We start from the raw sequence: 21,540 nt of genomic DNA, 5'->3' as shown, positions 1-21,540 counted from the left end.
TACAATTGCCAACATCTGTTTTCTGTTAGTTCTTGCCCCACACCTACCCCACTGCTGATTATAAAAAAATTGGGATTGAAAAACATCTTAGAATCGGTCCAGAAACTCCATTTACAACTGGATACAGTCGCAGGGATGTTGATGCAGTTCAAAGTGAGGAATGCTTATTGTTTAAGATCTGCTTCTCCATTTGTAGTAATTTATTTCTTAGAGGATTCCTGTACTCATGAGGATATTGCTTCCCACCTGGATACTTGCAGCGCCTGAAACGATAAATCAGATTAGTGGTTGTGGCTCGTATCCATGGAGGGCTTTGTGTTGAGGAGTGCAAGTCCTATCTCCACGAATTTATTCAATAGAGCAGTCCCTAAAGAAAGTTCTTTCTCACTGGTTCCTTATATTCTTTCATAAATTATTATTAAATATTTCAGGGGTGTAAAAATAACATAATGAACAACTGTAAACCTACAACGTACCTGTAGAAATTAACAAATACAAATGAAGTCCCCATGTATCCTTTTGTGGTCCCATTCCTCTCCCTTCCCTGAAGTGGAAATGACAAGCCTGAATTTAATCATCCTTGTACATATTTGGGGGGATATAAATAGGTACATACCTATAAAAAATTTTTTTCTCCATGTGTTTAAATTTCATATAAATAACTTGTTTTCTTCCTTCATCATTATGTTTAAAAGGTTTATCCATATTGAGGCAGGTACCTCTACTTCATTCAAATTAACTTCTGTGGTATATACACTGTATGAATGCAGCAAAATTTGTCCATTTTCCTATTGATGCACATTTAAGTTAGGACACACACATATCAATGAATATGCTTCTTCAAAATGTTCTTGGGTATTCTTAGCCCTTTATGTTCCATATAGATTTTAGGATCAGTTTTTCAAACTCTATGAAAAATGTTGGGATAGTGCCTGGAATTACACTGAACTTACAGAACTGATAGAGGAAAATTGACATCCTAATGATATTGAAGTTTGTGGGCCATGAACACAGTATATCTCTCCACTGATTGAGTCTTTGTATATTTCTTCAATTCAAAAACTTTTAAAACCTCTGTATTTTATTTTATTTTTAAGTTTTTATTTTAATGCCAGTTAGCTAACAGAGAGTCTTGCATTAGCTTCAAGCGTACAATATAGTGATTCAACACTTCCATACAACACCCAGTGCTCATCACAAGTGCACTCCTTAATCCCCATCGTTTGTTTAACCCAACCCCCCACCTCCTTCCCCTCTGGTAACTATCAGTTTGTTCCCTATAGTTAAGCGTCTGTTTCTTAGTTTGTCTCTGTCTCTTTTTTCCCTTTGTGCATTTGTTTTGTTTCTTAAATCTCACATATGAGTGACATCATATGGTAATTATTGAATGGCATTTGTCTTTTTCTGACTGATTTCGCTTAGCATTATACTGTCTAACTCCATCCATGTCATTGCAAATGGCAAGAGTTCATTATTTTCCATGGATAAATAATATTCCCGAGTGTGTGTGTGTGTGTGTGTGTGTGTGTGTGTGTTTTGGAATAGTTTGATAAGAATAAGTGTTAATTCTTCTTTAAATATTTGGTAGAATTCGCCTGTAAAGCCATTTGGCCCTGGACTTTTGTTTGTTGCGAGTTTTTTTATTACTGTTTCCATTTCTTTGCTGGTTATCAGTCTGTTCAAATTTTCTATTTATTCCAGGTTCAGTTTTGGAAGTTTATATGTTTCTAGGAATTTATCCATTTCTTCTAGGTTGTCCAATTTGTTGGCATACAGTTTTTCATAATATTCTCATAATCGTTTGTAGTTCTGTGATGTTGGTTATTTTTCCTCTCTCATTTGTAATTTTATTTATTTGACTCCTTTCTCTTTTTTCTTTGTAAGTCTGGCTACAAGTTTATCAGTTTTATTAGTTTTTTCAAACAACCAGCTCCTGGTTGCATAGATCTGTTCTATTGAGATTTTTCTAGTTTCTATATCACTTATTTATGCTCTAATATTTATTTATTTCCTTCCTTCAGCTGGTTTTAGGTTTTGTTTATTCTTTTTCTAGCTCCTTTAGGTGTAAGGTTAAGCTGTTTATTTGGGATTTTTCTTGCTTCTTGCAGTAGACCTGTATTGCTGTAAACTTCCCTCTTAGAACCACTTTTGTTGCTTCCCAAAGGTTGTGTTTTTGTTTTCATTAGTTTACATGTACTTTTTTTATTTCTTCTTCTATTTCCTGGTCAACCCATTCATTGTTTAGTAGCATGCTATTTAACCTCTATGTATTTGTGGTCTTTCCAGATTTTTTCTTGTGGTTGACTTCTAGTTTCATAGCATTGTGGTCAGAAAAGATGCATGAGGGGCGCCTGGGTGGCGCAGTCGGTTAAGCGTCCGACTTCAGCCAGGTCACGATCTCTCAGTCCGCAAGTTCGAGCCCTGCGTCAGGCTCTGGGCTGATGGCTCAGAGCCTGGAGCCTGTTTCCGATTCTGTGTCTCCCTCTCTCTCTGCCCCTCCCCCGTTCATGCTCTGTCTCTCTCTGTCCCAAAAATAAATAAACGTTGAAAAAAAAATTAAAAAAAAAAAAAGAAAAGATGCATGATATGAATTCAATCTTACTGAATTTGTTGAGGCTGGTTTTGTAGGCTAATAGGTGATCTATTCTGGAGAGTGTTCCATGTGCACTTGAAAAGAATGTGTATTCTGTTGTTTTGGGATGGAATGTTCTGAATATATCTCTTAAATACATCTGGTCCAGTGTGTCATTCAAAGCCATTGTTTCCTTGTTGATTTTCTGTTTAGATGGTCTGCCCATTGATGTAGGTGGGGTGTTAAAGTCCCCTACTATTATTGTATTAGTATTGGTTAGTTCCTTTATGTTTGTTATTAACTGTTTTATATATTTTGGTTCTTCTATGTTGGGTGCATATACATGTACAATTGTTGTACATCTTCTTTTTGGTGTTCTCCCCTTTATTTTTATATAGTGTCCTTCTTTGGCTCCTGTTGTAGTCTTTGTTTTAAAGTCTATTTGTTGTAATATAAGTAGTGCTACTCCAGATTTCTTTTCATATCCATTTGCTTGATAAATGTTTCTCCATCTCCACACTTTCAATCCGCAGGTTTCTTTATGTCTGACATGAGTCTCTTGTAGGCAGTGTATATATGGGTCTTATTTCTTTTTATCCATTCTGTCACCCTGTGAATTTTGATTGGAGGCTTTAGTCCATTTACATTCAAAGTAATTACTGATAGATATGTGTTTATTGCCATTTTATTACTTATTTTGTGATTATTTCTGAAAGTTTTCTATGATCCTCTCTCGTCTCTCTTTCATGTTTTGCTTATTTTCTTTAGTGATATATTTGGATTTCTTTTCTTTATTCTTTGCATAGTTATTAGTGGTTTTAAAATATTTATTTATTTTGAGAGAGAGAGAGAGAGAAGAGAAAGCACAAGTGGGGAAGGGGCAGAGAGAGAAGGAAAGAGGGAATCTCAAGCAGGCTCCACACTGCCAGTGCAGAATCTGATGCAGGGCTCAATTCCATGAGTGGTGATATGATCTGAGCTGAAATCAAGAGTCAGATGCTTAACTGACTGAGCCACCCAGGTGCCTCAGTGGTTCTTGATTTTTGGTTACCATTAGGTTTGAATATAACCTCTTTTGCATATAGCAGTCTATGTTAAGTTGATGGTCATTCTCATTCAAACCATTGTTTACTACTCTCCTCCTCATGTTTTCAGCATATGTTGTCATATTTTATATCCTTTTATGTTGTGAGTTCATTGACTGATTTTTTTTTACAGATATACTCATTTTTACTGAGTTTGTGTTGCCTGCCTTTATACTGTCACTTTTGGTCTCTCTTTTCCACTCAAAGAATCCCCTTAAATATTTCTTGCAAGGCTGATTTAGTGTTCATGAACTCCTTTAGTTTTTGTTTGTCTAGGAAACATCTTTCCTTCTATTCTGAAGGATAGCCTTGCTTCATAGACTATTCTTGGCTGCAGATTTTTCCCATTCAGTACATTGAATATATCATGCCACTACCTTCTGGCTTTCCAAGTTTCTACTGAGAAATCTCCTGCTAGCCTTATGGGCTTTCCCTTGTAAGTTGCTGACTTCCTTTGTCTTGCGGCTTTTAATACTTTTTCTTTATCACTATATTTTGCAAATTCGATTACAATATATCTCGGTGTGGGTCTGCTTTTGTTGATTTTGATGGGAGTTCTCTGTGCTTCCTGGGTCTGGATGTCTGGTTCTTTCCCCAGATTGGGAAGTTTCAGCTATTATTTCTTCACATAAATTTTCTGCCTACTTTTCTCTCTCTTCTTTTTCTACAACTCCTATAATAAGAATGGTGTTATGTTTGATAGAGTCACTGAGTTCCCTAAGTTTATTCTCATTTTATGTAATTCCTTTTTCTTTCTTTTGTTCAGCTTAATTTCTTTCCATTATTCTGTCTTGTAAGTCACCAATTAATTCCTCTCTTCCCCAATACTGCTGTTTATATCATTAAGTGTGCTTCTCAGTTTATTGAGTCTTTGTCTTTGCTATTTATTAAGGGTCTCACTCATGTCTTCCACTCTTTTCTCGAGTCCAGTGAGTGTCCTTATGATCATTCCTTTAAATTCTCTATCAGGCATGTTACTTATATCTGTTTCATTTAGATATCTGGGCATTGCCTTGTCCTGTTATTTCATTTGGAACAGATTGATCTTTCTCCTTATTTTGTCTGCCTCTCTGTGTCTGTTTCTGTGTGTTAAGAAAGCCAGCTGTGTCTTCTGCTCTTGAAAGTAGTGACTTTATGAAAAGGTGGTCTGGAGTCCCTGCAGTGCAGTGTGCCCTGTTCACCAGAACCTGGTACTTCAGGAGAATATCCTCTGTGTGTTGCTTATGCCCTGCTGTTGTGTCTAAGTCACTTTTCCTTTCAGTGCAGTCCTCTTGCCTGACTCTCTGCTGTTGTGAGCTTTCAGGCCAGCTCTGAGGGGACACATCCACCTGGAAACTTGCGAGTGGGCTGACAATGCTAGCAAAATTTGCATTGGGCCACTAGTACTATCTGGGATATGCCAGATCCCATAAAATGCTGCAGTGGCTGGAGGCTGTGTGCTGGGGCAGCCAGGGGCACAGTGCAGTGACTTAGCATGGCATGAGGCAGCAGTTGTACACCCAGCATCTGGCTGCAGCTTGCATGGGTGCCTAGGCATGCATGGCTGTGTACTGCACTGCAGCTATGCAAGTGTTCACACAGCTTTATTGAAATTTGCCCTGAGTCCTGAGCTGAGGCTACAAGTGTCTGTGCAACCCTACTTCCCACAGGTGGCTCTGTGTTTATGCTGGAGTGCAAGGGAGGGAAATGGCACCTGCCAGCCCCCTCATTTTCAAAGAAGTCCCTCAACACTCTCTGAAATCAGTATGAATGGATCTGTCTCCCATTTGCCCCTGGCATTGTGTAAACTGCCATTTTTAATTTGCCTCTCTGCACAGGCTGCTGTCTCTTTAAGGGTGGTGAGCCAGCTATCACTAGCCCTCACAGCTAGCCCAGTGCTGAGTCAGCTAACTTTTAAAGCTCCAGGCTCCCAAGTCCCACGGATTATACAAACTAACCGAATTCAACCCCTCTGGTTTTCAAAGCCAAACCTTATGGGAATTAGTCTTCCCCATGCGACCCCCTCTGGTGTGAGGGCCCATTTCTCTGCCCTTTCTCCACACACAGCTCAGTCCCTCCTGTGGGCAGCCTCCCTCTACCTTTCTGAACTTCCTAACCTTTCAGATACAGCTTCTTCCATATGTTTAATTGTGGTTTTTGTTCTGCCAGTCTTCAGATCACTCTCTGATTCATTGACTTGGATGTGGATGATATCTAGTTGTAAATGTGGTACGGATGGGCTCAGGGTCCTCCTACTCTGTCATCTTCCCAAGCTCCTCAAAAAGTTTTTAAAATCTTATGTAAAAGAATGTTGAACTTTTTTGGCTAGATTTATTATTGTAAGTAAAGTTTTTCTTAAAAAAAATGTTCTTATTTGGCTTTGATATATAGACATGATGTTGATATTTTTTTGTGTTGATTTTTTATCTAACAACCTTGCTATCCTCTCTTCTAATTTTCATAGTTTACCTATACATTCTATTTTGTCTCTTCCTTTTCAGGCTACACATTTTATATTTTTGGTTGCCTTATCACGCTAGCTATCTCTAGTACAACATTGAATTAGAAGCAGTAGTTAATCGTAGCACTTCTGACTTTAAGACTAATATCTCTATTATTTTATTACTAAGTGTGATAATTACTTTAAGATTTTGGTAAATAACTTTTATCGTATTAAGTAAGTTCCCTTCTAGTCCTGTTTTGCTAAGAGATTCTATCATAAATAGGAACTAAGTTTTATATAATGTTCTTCCTGTATATAATATAATAATATTTCTTTAATCCATTATGAAATGAACTTAAAGTGAAATGGATTAATTTAATGATGAATTACATGAATACATTTTTTTTTATTTTTTTAATGTTTATTTTTGAGGGAGAGAGAGAGAGACAGAGCATGAGTGGGGGAGGAGCAGAGAGAGAGACACACACATACACACACACAGAATCAGAAGCAGGCTCCAGGCTCAGAGCTGTCAGCACAGAGCCCGACACCAGGCTCGAACTCACCAACTGTGAGATCATGACCTGAGCCGAAGTTGGACGCTTAACCAACTGAGGCACCCAGGTGCCCCAACATGAATACATTTTCAAAAGTTAAACCATCCTAGCATTCATGCCTACTTGGTTGTAATTTTTGTATGTGTGTTTGTGTGTGTGTGTGTGTGTGTGTGTGTGCGCGCGTTCGTGCATGCATGCATGCTGGTTTGATTTCCAGATCTTTTACTGGAGTTTGCAGCCATGTTTATAAGCGAGAATGGCCTATAAAAAAAAGTCCCTTCTTTTCTTACCCCATTTCAGAACTAGATTATATTAGTCTTACAAAATCATTCAGGAAGACTTCTCTATTTTCCTGTTCTCTGTTATTGCTTAAAGTAGAGAATATCTGTTCCTTGGAAGTTTGGCAAAATACACCTACAAAATCATGTAGGCCATTTTCAGTGTCATTAATGTATATTCAGACTTTCTAAGTCCATTTTGTTTTCTTGAAAAATGTGTACTTCATCTAGGTTTCAAACTTACTGGCATAAAGGTTTTCATAGCACTCTTCTTTATTGTTATTTTTTAATCTTTAGTGTTTATTTGTATAATTTCTTATTTTCCTTGCTTTCTCTTGCCAGAGGGCTCTCTTTTTTATTATTCATGCCAAAGACACAGATTTTGGTTTTGTTGATATTTTCTATTGTTTCTTTGTTTCTGGTTTCATTAACTTCTGCTCTTACCTTTACTGCTTCCTTCCTTCTACTTATATGCAGTCCTTTTTCTAAGTTTTTTGAGTTGAACACTTTGTTCATTAATTTTCAATTGTTCCTTTCTATTAAATGTATGTAAGGCTGTAAATTTCCTTTAAGTAACTGTCTAAGCTGCATCCCACAAGTTTTTATAAATAGTATACTTTCATTGTTATTGAGTTCCTAATTTCCAATATAATTTTTTATGTAATCCATGAATTATTTTAAAGTGTGTTTTTAAAGAACAGTTTTCTGTGGGCTTTTCTTTTTTCTTTTTGTTTATTGATTTCTAACTTTAGTACATTTTGCTGAGACATCATGATCTGTATGATGTAAAATCTTTGCCATTTATTGAGCCTTGCCTTGTGAACTACTATTTGTCAGTTTTGTAGGTATTCTGTATGTGCTTGAAAAGAATATGCATCACATAATCATAGCTTTGAGGTTCCATATATATCCAGTATATTAAAGTTGTTAATTGTACTATACAGATTTTCTACATCCTCACTAATTTTTTATCTTCTTATTACTGATTGTGAAATTTTTAGTTCATTATCATTCTGTCAAGCTTTTGTTTTATCTATCTAGAAGCCATATTTTCTTCTATGGTCTGGATTGTTAGATCTCCCTGGTGAATTATTCCTTTTATCATTACATAATGACTCTCTTTATCCACAATAATGCTTTATACCCTGAAATATATTTCATCTGATAATGCTATAGCTATACCAAGTTTCTCTGGACAGTAATTTCCTAGAATGCTTTTTTCCTTTTATTCCTAAATTTGTATTAGTATGTTTCAGCATATCTCTTATTAACAGAAAGAACGTAACTATAATTTCTTTTCCACTCAATTCCAGAGTCTCTCTCTTTTCAATTTCAGGCTCACTTTGTTTTTATTTACTGGGATTACTGACATGTTTGGATTTATAGCCCAAAATCTTCTTTTCTGCCTTCTATTTATAATATTTATTTTTTCTATGTCTTTTCCCTCTTTTCTACTTTTTCTTTGATTGAGCTATCTTCATTCTTTTTCCACCTCTTCTGGTTAGGAAGTTGTATATACTGTTTCTGTTCTTTTGGGCATTACAACTAATTTCTTTACATTTTATTAAAATATAACACATATACAGAAAAGTACAAAAGTCATAAGTGTACAGCCTAGTGAATTATCTAGGTATGAAACACCTGTTAACTACCACCCAAGTGAAAATATAGGATACTATCCCTAGAAGCTTCCTTTGTGCCCCTCCCCAATTATTACCTCCTCCTAACTTTCCTCCCCAAGGTAACTGTCCTGACTTTTAATACTTGCCTGCTTTCCAGAAATGTTATTAATGGAATCTTATAGTACATATGATTTTGCATTTCATTTCTTTCACTCAACAGTATTTTTAGAGGGATTCATCTATATTATGGCACATTGCTATAGATCATCCATTTTCACATCGATACACTATCTTTTGCAAAGATACTACAGTTATATCTTCTATTGTTGATGGATCTTTAAAGCATTTCCATTTTTTGCCTAGTACATATAATTCTATGAACACTTTTATACCTATCTTTCAGTGAATATTTGCTTTCTTGCACTTTTGTGGAGTAAATAGAAGTGGAATCACTGAGCCACAGGGTATACATATATCAAACTTAGCAGATAATGTCAAAGAGTTTTCCAAAGTGGTTGTACCAATTTACACAATCCCATTTAGTATATGAGACTTTTTCTTACTTCACATTGTCATCAACACTTATTACTGACAGTCTTTTAGATTTGAACCATTCTTGTGGGTGTGCAGTGATATTTCATTGTTATTTGATTTTGTATCTCTTTGATAAGTGATGATGCCAAGTATGTTTTCATATACTTTTGTAGATTTGGATATCCTCTTTTATAAAATACCTCTTCAGGTCTCTTGCTCATTTTTGTATTGAATTATGTATCTTGCTTATTATTGATTTGAAGAAATTCTTTGTATATCCTGGATACAAGCTGTTTTTCAGTTATACGTGCTGTGAATATATTCTACCACTTATAGCATTTTTGCTTTTTTCTTTTTTTTAATGTTTATTTCTGAGACAGAGAGAGAGAGAGAGAGAGAGAGAGCATGAGTGGGGGAGGGGCAGAGAGGGAGACACAGAATCAGAAGCAGGCTCCAGGCTCTGAGCTGTCAGCACAGAGCCCGACGCGGGGCTCAAACTTACAAACCTTGAGATCATGACCTGAGCTGAAGTCAGTCGTTCAACCGACTGAGCCACCCAGGCGCCCCTCGCATATTAATTCTAATAATTTATCTATATAGATTATTTTTGTAGTTTGTATGCACACAGTCATCCTATCTTTGAATGATGATGGCTATATTTATTCCTCTTCAGTTTTTATCATTTTTTTCTCTTTCTTACATTATTACACTGGCTAGGGCCTCTAAAATTATGTTGTATAGAAGTGATGATCATAGGCATCTTTTCTCAGTCTCAGTAATAGAAAAATTTTCAACATCTCACTATTAAATGTGATGTTTGCTGTGGGTTTTTTGTAGCTAATCTTTATCAGATTAAAGTTCCTCTTAGTCTTAGTTTGCTATAAGTCTTTATCATGAATAGATGTTTAGTATTTTACCAAATACTTATATATCTATTTAGATGATCATATGATTTTTTTCTTTTATTCCATATATGTGATGAATTACATTGATTTCAGATGTTAACGTAATCATGTATTCTTAGAATAAGCAAAAATTGGTCATTATATTACTTCATGTTATGTAATGCTAGATTTGTTGTGTTAGTATTTGTTTAAGATTTTTGCATTCAGGGGGGCCTGGGTGGCTCAGTCGGTTAAGCTTCCAACTTCGGCTCAGGTCATGATCTCATGGTTCATGGGTTCGAGCCCTGTGTCGGACGTTGGGCTGTGTGCTGACAGCTCAGAGCCTGGAGCCTGCTTCAGATTCTGTGTCTCCTTCTCTTTCTGCCACTCCCCTGCTCATGCTCTGTCTGTCTCTGTCTCTCAAAAATAAATAAAGGTTAAAAAAAATTGTTTTAAAAAAAGATTTTTGCATTCATATGAGTGAGATTGGCCTATATTTTTTTCCTATAATATCCTTGTAAGAATTTTATATCAAGGTTATGCTGGCCTCATAACTCATATGGTGGTGTTTCCTCTATTCTTTGGAAATGGTTATTCAAGACTGGCACCTTTTCTTCCTTAAAAAAGTTTGGTATATTTACAAGTGAAGTCATCTGAGCCTGTGATTTTCTTTGTGGGAATATTTTTCATTGTGGATTCAGGTTCTTTATAGAAGCTATTCAGTTTCCTTTTGTGTGTATGTTTGTTATTGTAAGTTGTGTTTGCTAGGAATTTGTCCATTTCATTGAAATTTTCAAATGTATTGAAAAGTTGTTTTTAATATTCTTTTATAATGTTTTATGTTTATATAGTCAGTAGCAATCCCATCTTTTTCATTCATGATATTGGTTATTTGGGTCTTCTGTATTTTCTTCTTGATCAGTCCCTATCAGAAGTTTATCAGGGTTTTTTGGGCTATGCAAATTTTCAAGTATTGGCTTTCTGTTTGTTCCTATTTAATTAATTTCAGCTCTTATAATTACCATTTTCTGTCTTCTACGTTCCTTGAGTTTACTTTGCTTTTTTTTTTTCTAACTTCTTAGAATGGATGCATGGGTCATTGTTTTCTGCTGGTTTTCCTTTCTACCTTATGGGTTTTCCTATATGCATGGATTGAGTTATACAAATCTTGGGATGTGCATTCTATTTTCATTCATTTCAAAGTATTTTCTACTTTCCATGATGATTTCTCTTTTTTGTTGTTGTTCCATCATTTTTTCCGAGGGATATTTTGTAATTTCCAAATGTATGTGCATTTTATAGTTATCTTTTTTGTTTGTATTTTGATTTCAAGTCTTAATCCACAGTGGGCAAAAAACATGCTATAAATAATTGCAGAACTTTGAAATACATTGAGACTTGCTTTATAGCCCAGCATGTGGTCAATATTTGTAAATGTTCCGTGAGCACTTGAAAATTATTTGCATCTTTTAGTCATTTATGACAGTGCTCTATATGTGGCAATTAGATCAGATTTGTTAATCATGCTACTCAGATATTTCATATCCTTTCTTATTTGTTGTCTGCTTGTTCTATCATCAGTTCATGAGAAAGGGGGTCGTTAAAGTCCCTCACTATGATTATAAATTTGTTTTTTTCTCTTTTTTGTTCATTCAATTATGGTGCATATATTTGGCTGGATATTATCTTCAGTATTAGAAATTTCTTAGCCATTATGTAGTCAAATATTTTTTTCTGCACTCATGAGACTGACAAAAGCTCTACTCAGTTTCTGAGTCTTCCAGCTGCCTCTACCAGAATTGACAGCTACTTCTAGAGGAAAAGCATCCATAAATGTCAGACCCACCTCTCTCGGTTTTCTTTTTTTCCTGGACTGTAGCCCAGTAATAATTTACTCTTTTGTGAACCCCAATAATGTGTAACAAGTTTTTAAATATATTTTGTCTAGATTTTCCGGTTCACATCAGGAAAGAATAGTAAAAATTACCTAGGTCACAGTTACTAGAAACAATTCCACCTTTAAATATTTATATATATACTCGACAGAGTATCTTACTTCATTCCTGAATAGTACAAAGTTTTGGAAATATTTCCCTCAGGGACACCTATTGCACATATTATTATTATTATTATTATTATTATGATGTAGTATTTTATTTCAATATTGCTTTCTAACTCCAAAATTTAGTAGGAGGAGGAGTATAGTTAATGCTTTTTTTTGCCATCGCTCTGGGTGATTGGATAGAGTTTATTAGTCTCCATCTCACTGAGATTGCATCCCTTCAAGGGTCCCTGCTTTCTGCAGGAGTTTTAGTCCAACTCCCCATCTTAATGAGCCAAAAACCTCATCCCTTTTTCCTCTGTGGAAGTAAATACCCAAGCCCCTAGTTGTTACTGGGTATAATAACCACTCAAAGCTGCCAAAAGATTGACTTATACGCCGACTTCTTTGGCTGTTAGCACCCTCTTTGCTTCTGACATTTGATAATTCTGTTTTATTGTGAGCCAAGACATGTAATTTTTTTTAAATTACTACATTATCGTCAACATCTCTAAGGTTTATATTGAGATGATTTAAGGATAGCCTAATCTGCCATTTTGCTGATACTATTCATCTAGTCCTCTTACTTTTCAGGAAATCACCAGAATGGTATATTTTTCTATGCCTAAAATGTATAGTTATATAAAACAATGTATACAAAATATTTGCCTCTTACTGTTTCTGTTAGCTCTGACTTGATTGGCTTTGACCAGTTTAGCTCCCTAATCTTAGAAAGGCCCTTTCAGTTCCTCCTTGGTGGAGGCCATTAAAGGAGCATAATTACAATCTCAGATTCACTACAAGAACTGAAATTATGAGTCCAAGTTATCAGTTAGAGATTCAGAACCAAAATATGGAGAGTAGGTGCTATTTCTAGATCAACCTACTTGAATTACCATTTATTAGGCAACCCTCCCCTTTTTGTATTTTCTGGATTCTATACTTTTCTTACAATCTGGTGATCCCACACACAGTTTTCCATCCACTCTTCTACCCATGCAAATCTGACTTTACCGGCCGCTACTTAATCAGTATAGCTCTTCCTAAAGCCACCAACTTCCGTATTGAAAAATTCAGTGGCACTTCTCTGCCTAAATCTCACTTGACTTCTCAGTAATAGTATACTGCTAGCTACTCTCTTCTTGAAAAAAGGTCCTCTTTTGGCTTTAGTTAGGCCACAATCTCCTGGGTTTCCTCCTATCGCTCACTACCTACCTCTCCTTGCCGGTCTCCTTTTGATGGCTCCTCTTTTTATAACCTTATCTTTTAATCATGAGATACCTTAGGGCTCATTTCAGGAGTTGTCTCTCTTCCCTCCTTGGGGATATCATCTAGTCCCATGCCTTTACATACCACCTTTGTGCTAATGATTGCCAATTTCATATCTCCAGCCCTGCCTGGCCTGTCAAGTTCGCTTGGCTGTCTATACATTATCTCAAGGTTAATGTTTGATCTTCTATCCTTATTCTTCCCTTAACCTTTCCCATTTCAGTAATGGCAGCAGTATCCACCTACTTGTTTAAGCCAAAACTTTCATTTTTCCCTTTCCTTCAATTCCCATATCTAGTCTTGAGGAACTTCTATGGGTTCTACCTCCAAAATATGTCTCAAATCTGTCCAATAACCATGTGAGATGTAATTATTACTTCCATTGTGTAGTAAAACGAGCAGAGATTAAGAGAACATGTTAGCAATTTTCCTAAGGGTACAAACCTTTAAGCAGAGGAATCCTTACCTCATGTCCACTATTCTTTCTATCATACTTTGACCCACAGAGAATACTTGTGAATGAATTAGTAAACAAGTTGATTTATAGAGTAATAAAATCTATAGCCATGGGTTTATCAGAAGAATATTCTCACCTACTGAAAAATAACTACTATCTGTAGAGTCGAAAATTTTGTTACATAGAAAGAGCCTTGTTATAGGTAATATAGGGTAATACTGATACCATCACTTGTCATTACCTCTTAATACATAAAACCAGTTTCAGAATTTGAGATTATGAAAGATAGATCACTTGGGTTCCAGAACACTCTCTGTTTCTTTCAAGGGTATATGGCCAATTGTACCCAAAACCTGTTGTGTTACTTCCATCGCATTCTTTCCATAGGCTTTTATCCCCGATTTCCTCCTCCAGCAAGGGTACTCGGTCAAGAAAAAGGTTTGCCAAACTTTTATTTTAGCTTCTCTACTGTCATGACTTTATTAATATTCAGCATTTCTCAAAAACAAGTCAAGGGGACGAGGAGAGAACCTCAGCAGAGCCGTATACAACTTGATTATATTGGCCAAATTATGAATGACATTTCAAGATAAGACTATATTTTAATCAACCAGGGTTCATTTTAAATGCTTAAAATAAATGCAGTTATTGTTTATATGTTCAGGGAAACCAGTTGATTACCATCACTGGCAGCTTTACCTTTTGTATATTATAAATTTTATTAGAAAAGCTCTTTCTTTCCAATTGTAGAACCTCTCTTTCTGAATGAAATTAGAGCACTATTTTACCATGTGTGCGTGTGTTTTCCTCAGTGATTGCTTGTAGCATCATAAAATCCTTGTAACATTATTTGTGATCTTAATGAATTTTTAGTGAAACCCACTTGACATTTGTTTGGCATTGACTTCATTTCTAAGCCTTGAATGCCATTATCATTTTATGGACTTTTCAAAATCAATTTGACTTCAGGTTTATTTTATACTTAGAGACTTAACTATCTTTTTTATAGAGTTCCTTGCACAGTCACTCAAATGCTAGAGGTCTTTGTGACTTTTTTTTGAATTTTTTAATGTTTATCTTTGAGAGAGAGAGAGACACACACACACAGAGTATGAGTGGGGGAGGGGCAGAGAGAGAGGGAGACACAGAATCCGAAGCAGGCTCCAGGCTCCGAGCTGTCAGCACAGAGCCCGACATGGGGCTCGAACTCACAAACCATGAGATCATGACCTGAGCCGAGGTGGGACGCTCAAATGACTGAGCCACCCAGGTGCCCCGTGACATTTAGTTTATATATTTAAAATATAAATGTAGAGTGGGATTTTTGGTAATTCTAATGTCTTTTGGGAAGAGTAGACTCTGGTTTTAATACAATATGTAAATGTATCTTCCTTGAATCTCCCACAGAGCTCTGTACCATGGAGTGTGGTAGCCACGGAGTCTGCTCAAGGGGAATTTGCCAGTGTGAAGAAGGCTGGGTAGGACCCACATGTGAAGAACGCTCCTGTCATTCTCACTGTGCTGAGCATGGCCAGTGCAAAGATGGAAAATGTGAGTGTAGCCCTGGATGGGAGGGCGACCACTGCACCATTGGTAAGTACCGCCATAATGCACAAAAGTAAATTGTATTAACTGAAGAAGGAAAAGCAGTTTAGTGATCAGTCACCAGGCTTTTCATAGAACTTGAGGTTGGAGGTGAGAAAGGGGAGGAGGGAGAGCCACAAGTTTGAAAGGTTGGTTAACTGGGAGTTTTCCTGGTTTCCCATTACTTCAGTATTCCTTAGAGTTTCTGTTTTCTAGTGCTTTGAGTTACTCAAATGAAGATGATACATTGGAATAAAGTGTCATTAGTTAATAAGAGAAGTGCTTTTGTTGTGGACGTAACATTCACTGCCCATTTTTCCTTTTGAAAAGTATAGGTTGTTTCAGTTGAAAGCACTTAGAGGCAATTTCATTAAATGGGACTGCTTTAACAGGGGCCATTCGATATCATTAGGAGCTGTCTTTAATGTATATGAGGAAGACATTCCTGACCTACCATCAACAGAACATCTGTGTTGCACTGTTTATCGGGTGGCGTAGAACCTTTGGGCCGAGGCATCCACCCTCTCCCATCCCTTGTCACCAATTGCACTGATGTTCAGGATGGTGCCTGGGAGAACAGTCTGTGGGTGTGAGAAAGCCTATGTAACAAATCTATCACGTGGTCTTCACATTATAAAAAATAGCAATAATAACTAAAGTTTCAGTTTGAAAGCACTTTTATTTTTTTTTTCAAGAAAAAATCAAAGTCCTTGGCATGTATGTGTATCTGCCACAAAGGCCTCCTGCACGTACAGACGGACCGATACGACTCCCATTGTTCAGCTAAGGAAAGTGGGTCACTGAGTGTTCCGGTGGCATTCCACGAGCACACAGAAAATTCATGCAGAGCAAAGGCCTGGATACCCAATTCACTGTTTGTGGGCTTTTCCTACCCCACCGCCCCCCCCACCCCGCCCCAGGCTGTAACACAGCTTTCATTTTTAGGTGAAAGTATTTTGTTATAATGGTTGGAAACTGCCAGAGTAATGTATAATATATATAACACATAATCTTAATAAACTGCATTACTACTCTACTGAAGGTACAGTAAGTCTTGTTCTGTGACTGTGGAAAATATTGTAGATTCATTAAAAAGGTGGTGAGGGGTGAGATTCTGATGCAGCTTAAGTAATTACATTCCTGCTCTACAGTAAGTTTATTGCCTTCACGTAAGAGGATTTAAATATTGTGATGATTACCGAAGGTGGTTACTCCAGAACTCCCTTCTCAAGATATTACTAATAAGAAGTTCAAGCTAGTGCTTTTTTCACGAAAGTTATTACTGAAATGTAAAAATGCAGCTCTCATACTTTTAATGAAATGTGACACTTTTTTTTAGGAAACCTCATAGAGTTTGTTGCAGAAAAGCCATTAATATCTTTCCCACAGAAAATATTATTCACAAACTACACAGGCCCATGTACCAACTTGTGAGCTGTAGGCATTTCGGCAGTTCACAGTTTGCTGTTCCACTCCCAGGCAACAGATGGCAAACCATTAATACATGTTGTATAGCTGTGGTCTCCCGGAAATTCATTCAATCGCTCTTTTCCTCCCCCTTTCAGCTCACTACTTAGATGCTGTCCGAGGTAAGATTTTTCTCACTCATTTTATAACTGAAAAATACCATGAACAGAAAATATGCATGTGGTAAAGGCAGGGTGGGTGGGGTTTTGTGTTGGTTGGTTGGTTGGTTGGCTGGCTGGTTGGTTGGGTTTGTGTATTTACTTTTGGCAGGCTTCCTGAAGTGTGATAGTGTCACGTACCTGCTCTAATAGTCGGACTGAAAAGTAATTTGTTTTTCTAACGTCAAAGAGCTGTCTTTTGCCATTGGGTATAATAGATTGAAAAGCAGTTTTAAGAACTATTTTTCCTTGGCTTTCTATGGAGTTTGGTGCGTGTGTGTGTGTGTGTGCATATGTCTTTGTGTACAACACAGGTAATTAGTTATAATGAACTAGGTTTGGATAGACAGCTGAACATTTTCTTTGACATAACAATAGGACTCTAAGTCCATGTACAGTATCCTTTCAAGGACAGAAGAGTCATCCTGTTATAAGTAACCCCTCATGCATCCCCCAAGGATCTGCCTTTGATAGAGACAGTAAGGGGCTTTCTGTCAGATACCCTGGTGCCTTTCATTACCTCCACCCCAGAAGGTCGAATATTTTCCAAATTACCCCTGATTTCTCTTTATCCATTGTACATCCATGACAATGGAACTGGATGAATTCTTTTCTTAAACCTGTATATATTCATCCCATATACCACTCCTTGAGAAACATATATATATATATATATATATATATATATATATATATTTAATATGTATGTATATAATGAGAGAGAGTCTTTTCATATTTTCTAACAGCCATCTGTCATTTTATTTTTAAGTTTTTTCTTCATCTGGTCTGTTGATAGTTACTTAGAAAACCATTTGGAAGGAACACTGGGTTATATCTGCAGATTTTTCAAAACTTATTTTGCTCTTCATACTTCTGGACTCTTCTCTCAAAGACAGCAAATGAAAAGACTATTGATTGGACTCTCTCCAGTAAAATTCAGATCTGGTCTTGTGCTGCTACTGGGAAAATGTCCAGCAGCTATGTGCCATTATTGCCATCTCCGTTCATCTGTCCACTGAGCGCTTGGCGCATACACGGCTGCCCTTTGGAATAGCTGAACTCGGAACTGTTGGTAGAAAGAGTAGGGCATCCCTGAGAAATTCAGAGTCTAAATGGAGACCGTTGTTAGTGTTTGTGGTTTATCAATGGATGGAAGTCATTTGAGCTCAACAATTTCCTCTATTTATCCACTTATTCTCTAGAATCCTGAGAGTCTCAATTTGGCATTCATTAGTTCGATAAACGTTTGTTGAGCACTTACTGCAGGCTTAATATTATGCTAGCTTCTGAGCGAGATACCAGATAAGTAAAAATTTAATCCTTAGCCCTCAGATCAATAACAATCTTAAAGAAAACAGCTGAATAAATGCAAAGCAACTGCAGCACATTTCTAAGGTATTCTACGGGCAAATATTTAATGGTGTGGTCTGAACTGTGTAGCCATGCACCTAAGTCCTGAAGCAGTGTATCACAAGGGAAAAATCAGTACAGATGAGAAGTAGGTAGGGGAAGCTTCTTTTCGTAGAAACTGTTGTCTTTCCCTAGCTTATTGGCCATAACTAGGTACAGTATCATCCATCTGGTTTTGATTGAGCTGAGAAGATACTTTTTTTGAAAAGAAAACAACAAAAAAAAACCCACATTTTTTGTCCCCATCATAGTTTTCATCCCATGTAAAACAGAGGGTGGGAATTGGGGTTAGCATTAATAAGGCTTAATTGGCTCTCTGAGGAAAAGCACAGCAGAGTGAGGGATAACAAGTTCCCTGGGAAGGTTTTATAAGCCAGTGAGCTCCTCTTCCATTTATTCAACACCTTATCTGAATGGAGCCCAGATGATTAGATATTTTCCTATAGGTAGAGACATCATTGTTGGCCAATCCCATGCCAGTGCCTCCATGATTGTTATTCTCTGCTGTCTTTCCAGATGGCTGCCCAGGGCTCTGCTTTGGAAATGGACGATGTACCCTGGATCAAAATGGTTGGCACTGTGTGTGTCAGGTGGGTTGGAGTGGCACAGGCTGCAATGTTGTCATGGAAATGCTTTGTGGCGATAACTTGGACAATGATGGAGGTGAGTTCTTCATGAAATGTAAATATTAGAAGCGATGTGATGACCAATCTGGCTAAGAGTGAAAATTGGGAATCCTTCATATAAACAATATTGATTATAGATGGTCATGCTATTTTTTTTTAAATCTCGGTGTATTGAATACTTACTATGATCAAGCAACATTGCAAACTCTGCTTGCATTATATCTCATTTAATTCTCACAGCACTGCCATGAGGTATAGGCATTACTTTCCCTACTTATAGATGGGAAAACTAATACTTAGAGTGGAAGAGTATGTGACTTTTCCAAGGTCACACAGCTAGAAAGTCACAGAACCCAGGTTCCAGTTCAGGTCTCTATGACTTTAGAGTCTGTTTTCTTAACTACAGTAGCCATGCTGCCTCCCATCTCTGTGGCATCTATTATAGCAAATGAAATCTTTGTACCCCTGTTCGTACTGTCAGATGCTAGTGTAGCTTGCATTGTACACACTGTGAAATAATTTTCTTTGTTCTTAGTTGTCGAGAACAACCTCTTATGTCTCTACCTCTTAGTAATGCTTTGTATCTTTCAAAGGACACAGCATCCAAGACAATGCACAGTAGAATAATTTTATTTAATTCAAGAGCTGCACATGATATTTTCAAAAGCCATATTGGCTCCAAGGTCTCCGGGTAACACTCCTTTTTCAGTCAAGCAAACAAAAGTATCCAATACATTGTTCAATCAGACCTCAAAACAGCCCAAATCACCTCTGAATGAAGCTAAAACAACAAATCCTCACTTTCCTCTTTCTGTCTACTCAAGGAAACATGAAGTTAATAAAAAGCTTTATTTCTAAAAAAAAAAAAAGGTTTCATTTCTAGTTTCTACCTATTAGCTTAAAATGAAGTAGATCATTAAATTTGACTCCTCAGGTTTCTATATTTGCTTAGACAATTATAAACCTTGTCATCTGAACCCAAACATGAGGCTTAAGTCAATAAGCTAGCAATCATAGTTTAAGCACACACTGGGTGTAAGAGCTTCCCCCTTGACTAGTTCTGGCTAGCAATTTACCTTAAAAAATTATAAGACCTTATGAATTTTAAGCGGAAGCAACTTTGTGTTTAAGAGAACAGAGCTTTGAAGTTAGACTTTCTGGCTGCTATGTACTTACTGGCTGTATGATTTGGGAAAAGTTTCTTGAGATCTCTGAGCTTTAATCTCCTTATCTCCAAAATGGGGCTGATAATAATATTAACCCTCAAATAGGGTTATTATAAGTATTAAATGGACAATTCACGTGGACTCCTTAAAAGGTGATAGCCTATGCCACTCTTCCCCTCACACACACACACACACACACACATGTACACATACGTTACACTTAGGGTAACAGCCATTTTCTGAAGAGACTGCTTGCTACCTATCTAAATTGAAAATTTTATTTGGGAAGCCAGAGTGAGATTTTCAATTAAATGGTGTACGGATCAACTATTTACTGGACATTTATGGTCCTCCAAGATTCATCTTCACCTTCCTTTACTTCGTTTTCATCATATGCCCCTTTACCTGGTGTGCCTTTTCCTTGACACCTGTCATTCTCTATCATTTAAATCCCAGCTCAAGCCATATCTCCCATGGAACCTCTGACATCCACCATCCCAGTCTTTCATGGGGTTTATCAGATGCACCATACCATCAAGCACTTAACTATATTGTCTGTATGGTTTTCTTGTTACATGTTAAGCATGACCCAGAATCTATAGTTATATGCCCAATATAATCACTAATAATATTAGCTTACTTGTATTTAGGATTTCCTATGTACAAGGCACAGTGCTGAGTCCTTTATGTGAACTGTTTCATTTAATCCCCATGAGGCAGGAACTACTATTAATATACTGCTTTACAAATTAGGAAACCGAGGCACAGAGAAGTTTAATAAGTTGCTCAAGATCATATAACAAGGAAATGATAGAGCCAGGTATAAACTATGGTGGGCATTCCAAAAAGGATTTGAGGTCGTAATAGAGATTTCTCAGTTGATATATTGATTGAAAGGTTTATGCTCAGAAAATACTTTAACAACCTATATGATTATAATTTCTAACTCCGGGTTGAGCCAAAATAAGTTTCCTGCCTTAATAAAGTACAGTTTGATAAAAATAATTGAATATTTAATTGTCAAGCATTTTTAGGGCCTCAAGGTCACCTTGAGGCAGCCAAAAATGTTTAATGAATGAATCGATTAAACATTAATGAATTAATGGACTATCAATTCTTAGTATCTGTGGTATATATAGACACAAAAAGTACAGAAGATTTTGCTAAATATCTATTGACCTCTGAACATTCCTTTAAAACTGTGTATCTAATGTGGGAATCAAAAATCAACAACCCTGATATGAGTTCAGTGTATTTTTATGATTGTTTCTTCAGGGAGTAGCAGTTCCAATTACCATTTTTTCTCCTTTAGTAGGATTAAGATGATATTGATGATAAATATAGATTTGGTTCTACCTTGAGATGGAAAGATGGATTAAATAACCTCTGAAAGCCCCATGACTGAGAT

The 21,540-nt window shown here is 36.7% G+C and overlaps 1 protein-coding gene across 1 annotated transcript in view; it reads left to right on the top strand.

Annotated features, from left to right (window-relative positions):
- The window catches only part of TENM1 (teneurin transmembrane protein 1), a 768,359-nt gene that overhangs the window by 573,139 nt on the left and 173,680 nt on the right, over positions 1–21,540 (top strand). Inside the window, exons 13-15 of the mRNA XM_043570666.1 lie at positions 15,129–15,314; positions 16,871–16,894; positions 18,857–19,003. Of these exons, the coding sequence (XP_043426601.1) occupies positions 15,129–15,314; positions 16,871–16,894; positions 18,857–19,003 (357 nt within the window). The remainder of the gene's footprint in view (positions 1–15,128; positions 15,315–16,870; positions 16,895–18,856; positions 19,004–21,540) is intronic.

Source organism: Prionailurus bengalensis, chromosome X (genome assembly GCF_016509475.1).
Source record: "Prionailurus bengalensis isolate Pbe53 chromosome X, Fcat_Pben_1.1_paternal_pri, whole genome shotgun sequence".
Taxonomy (NCBI): domain Eukaryota; kingdom Metazoa; phylum Chordata; class Mammalia; order Carnivora; family Felidae; genus Prionailurus; species Prionailurus bengalensis.
This window is presented reverse-complemented; position numbering and strand designations above follow the sequence as displayed.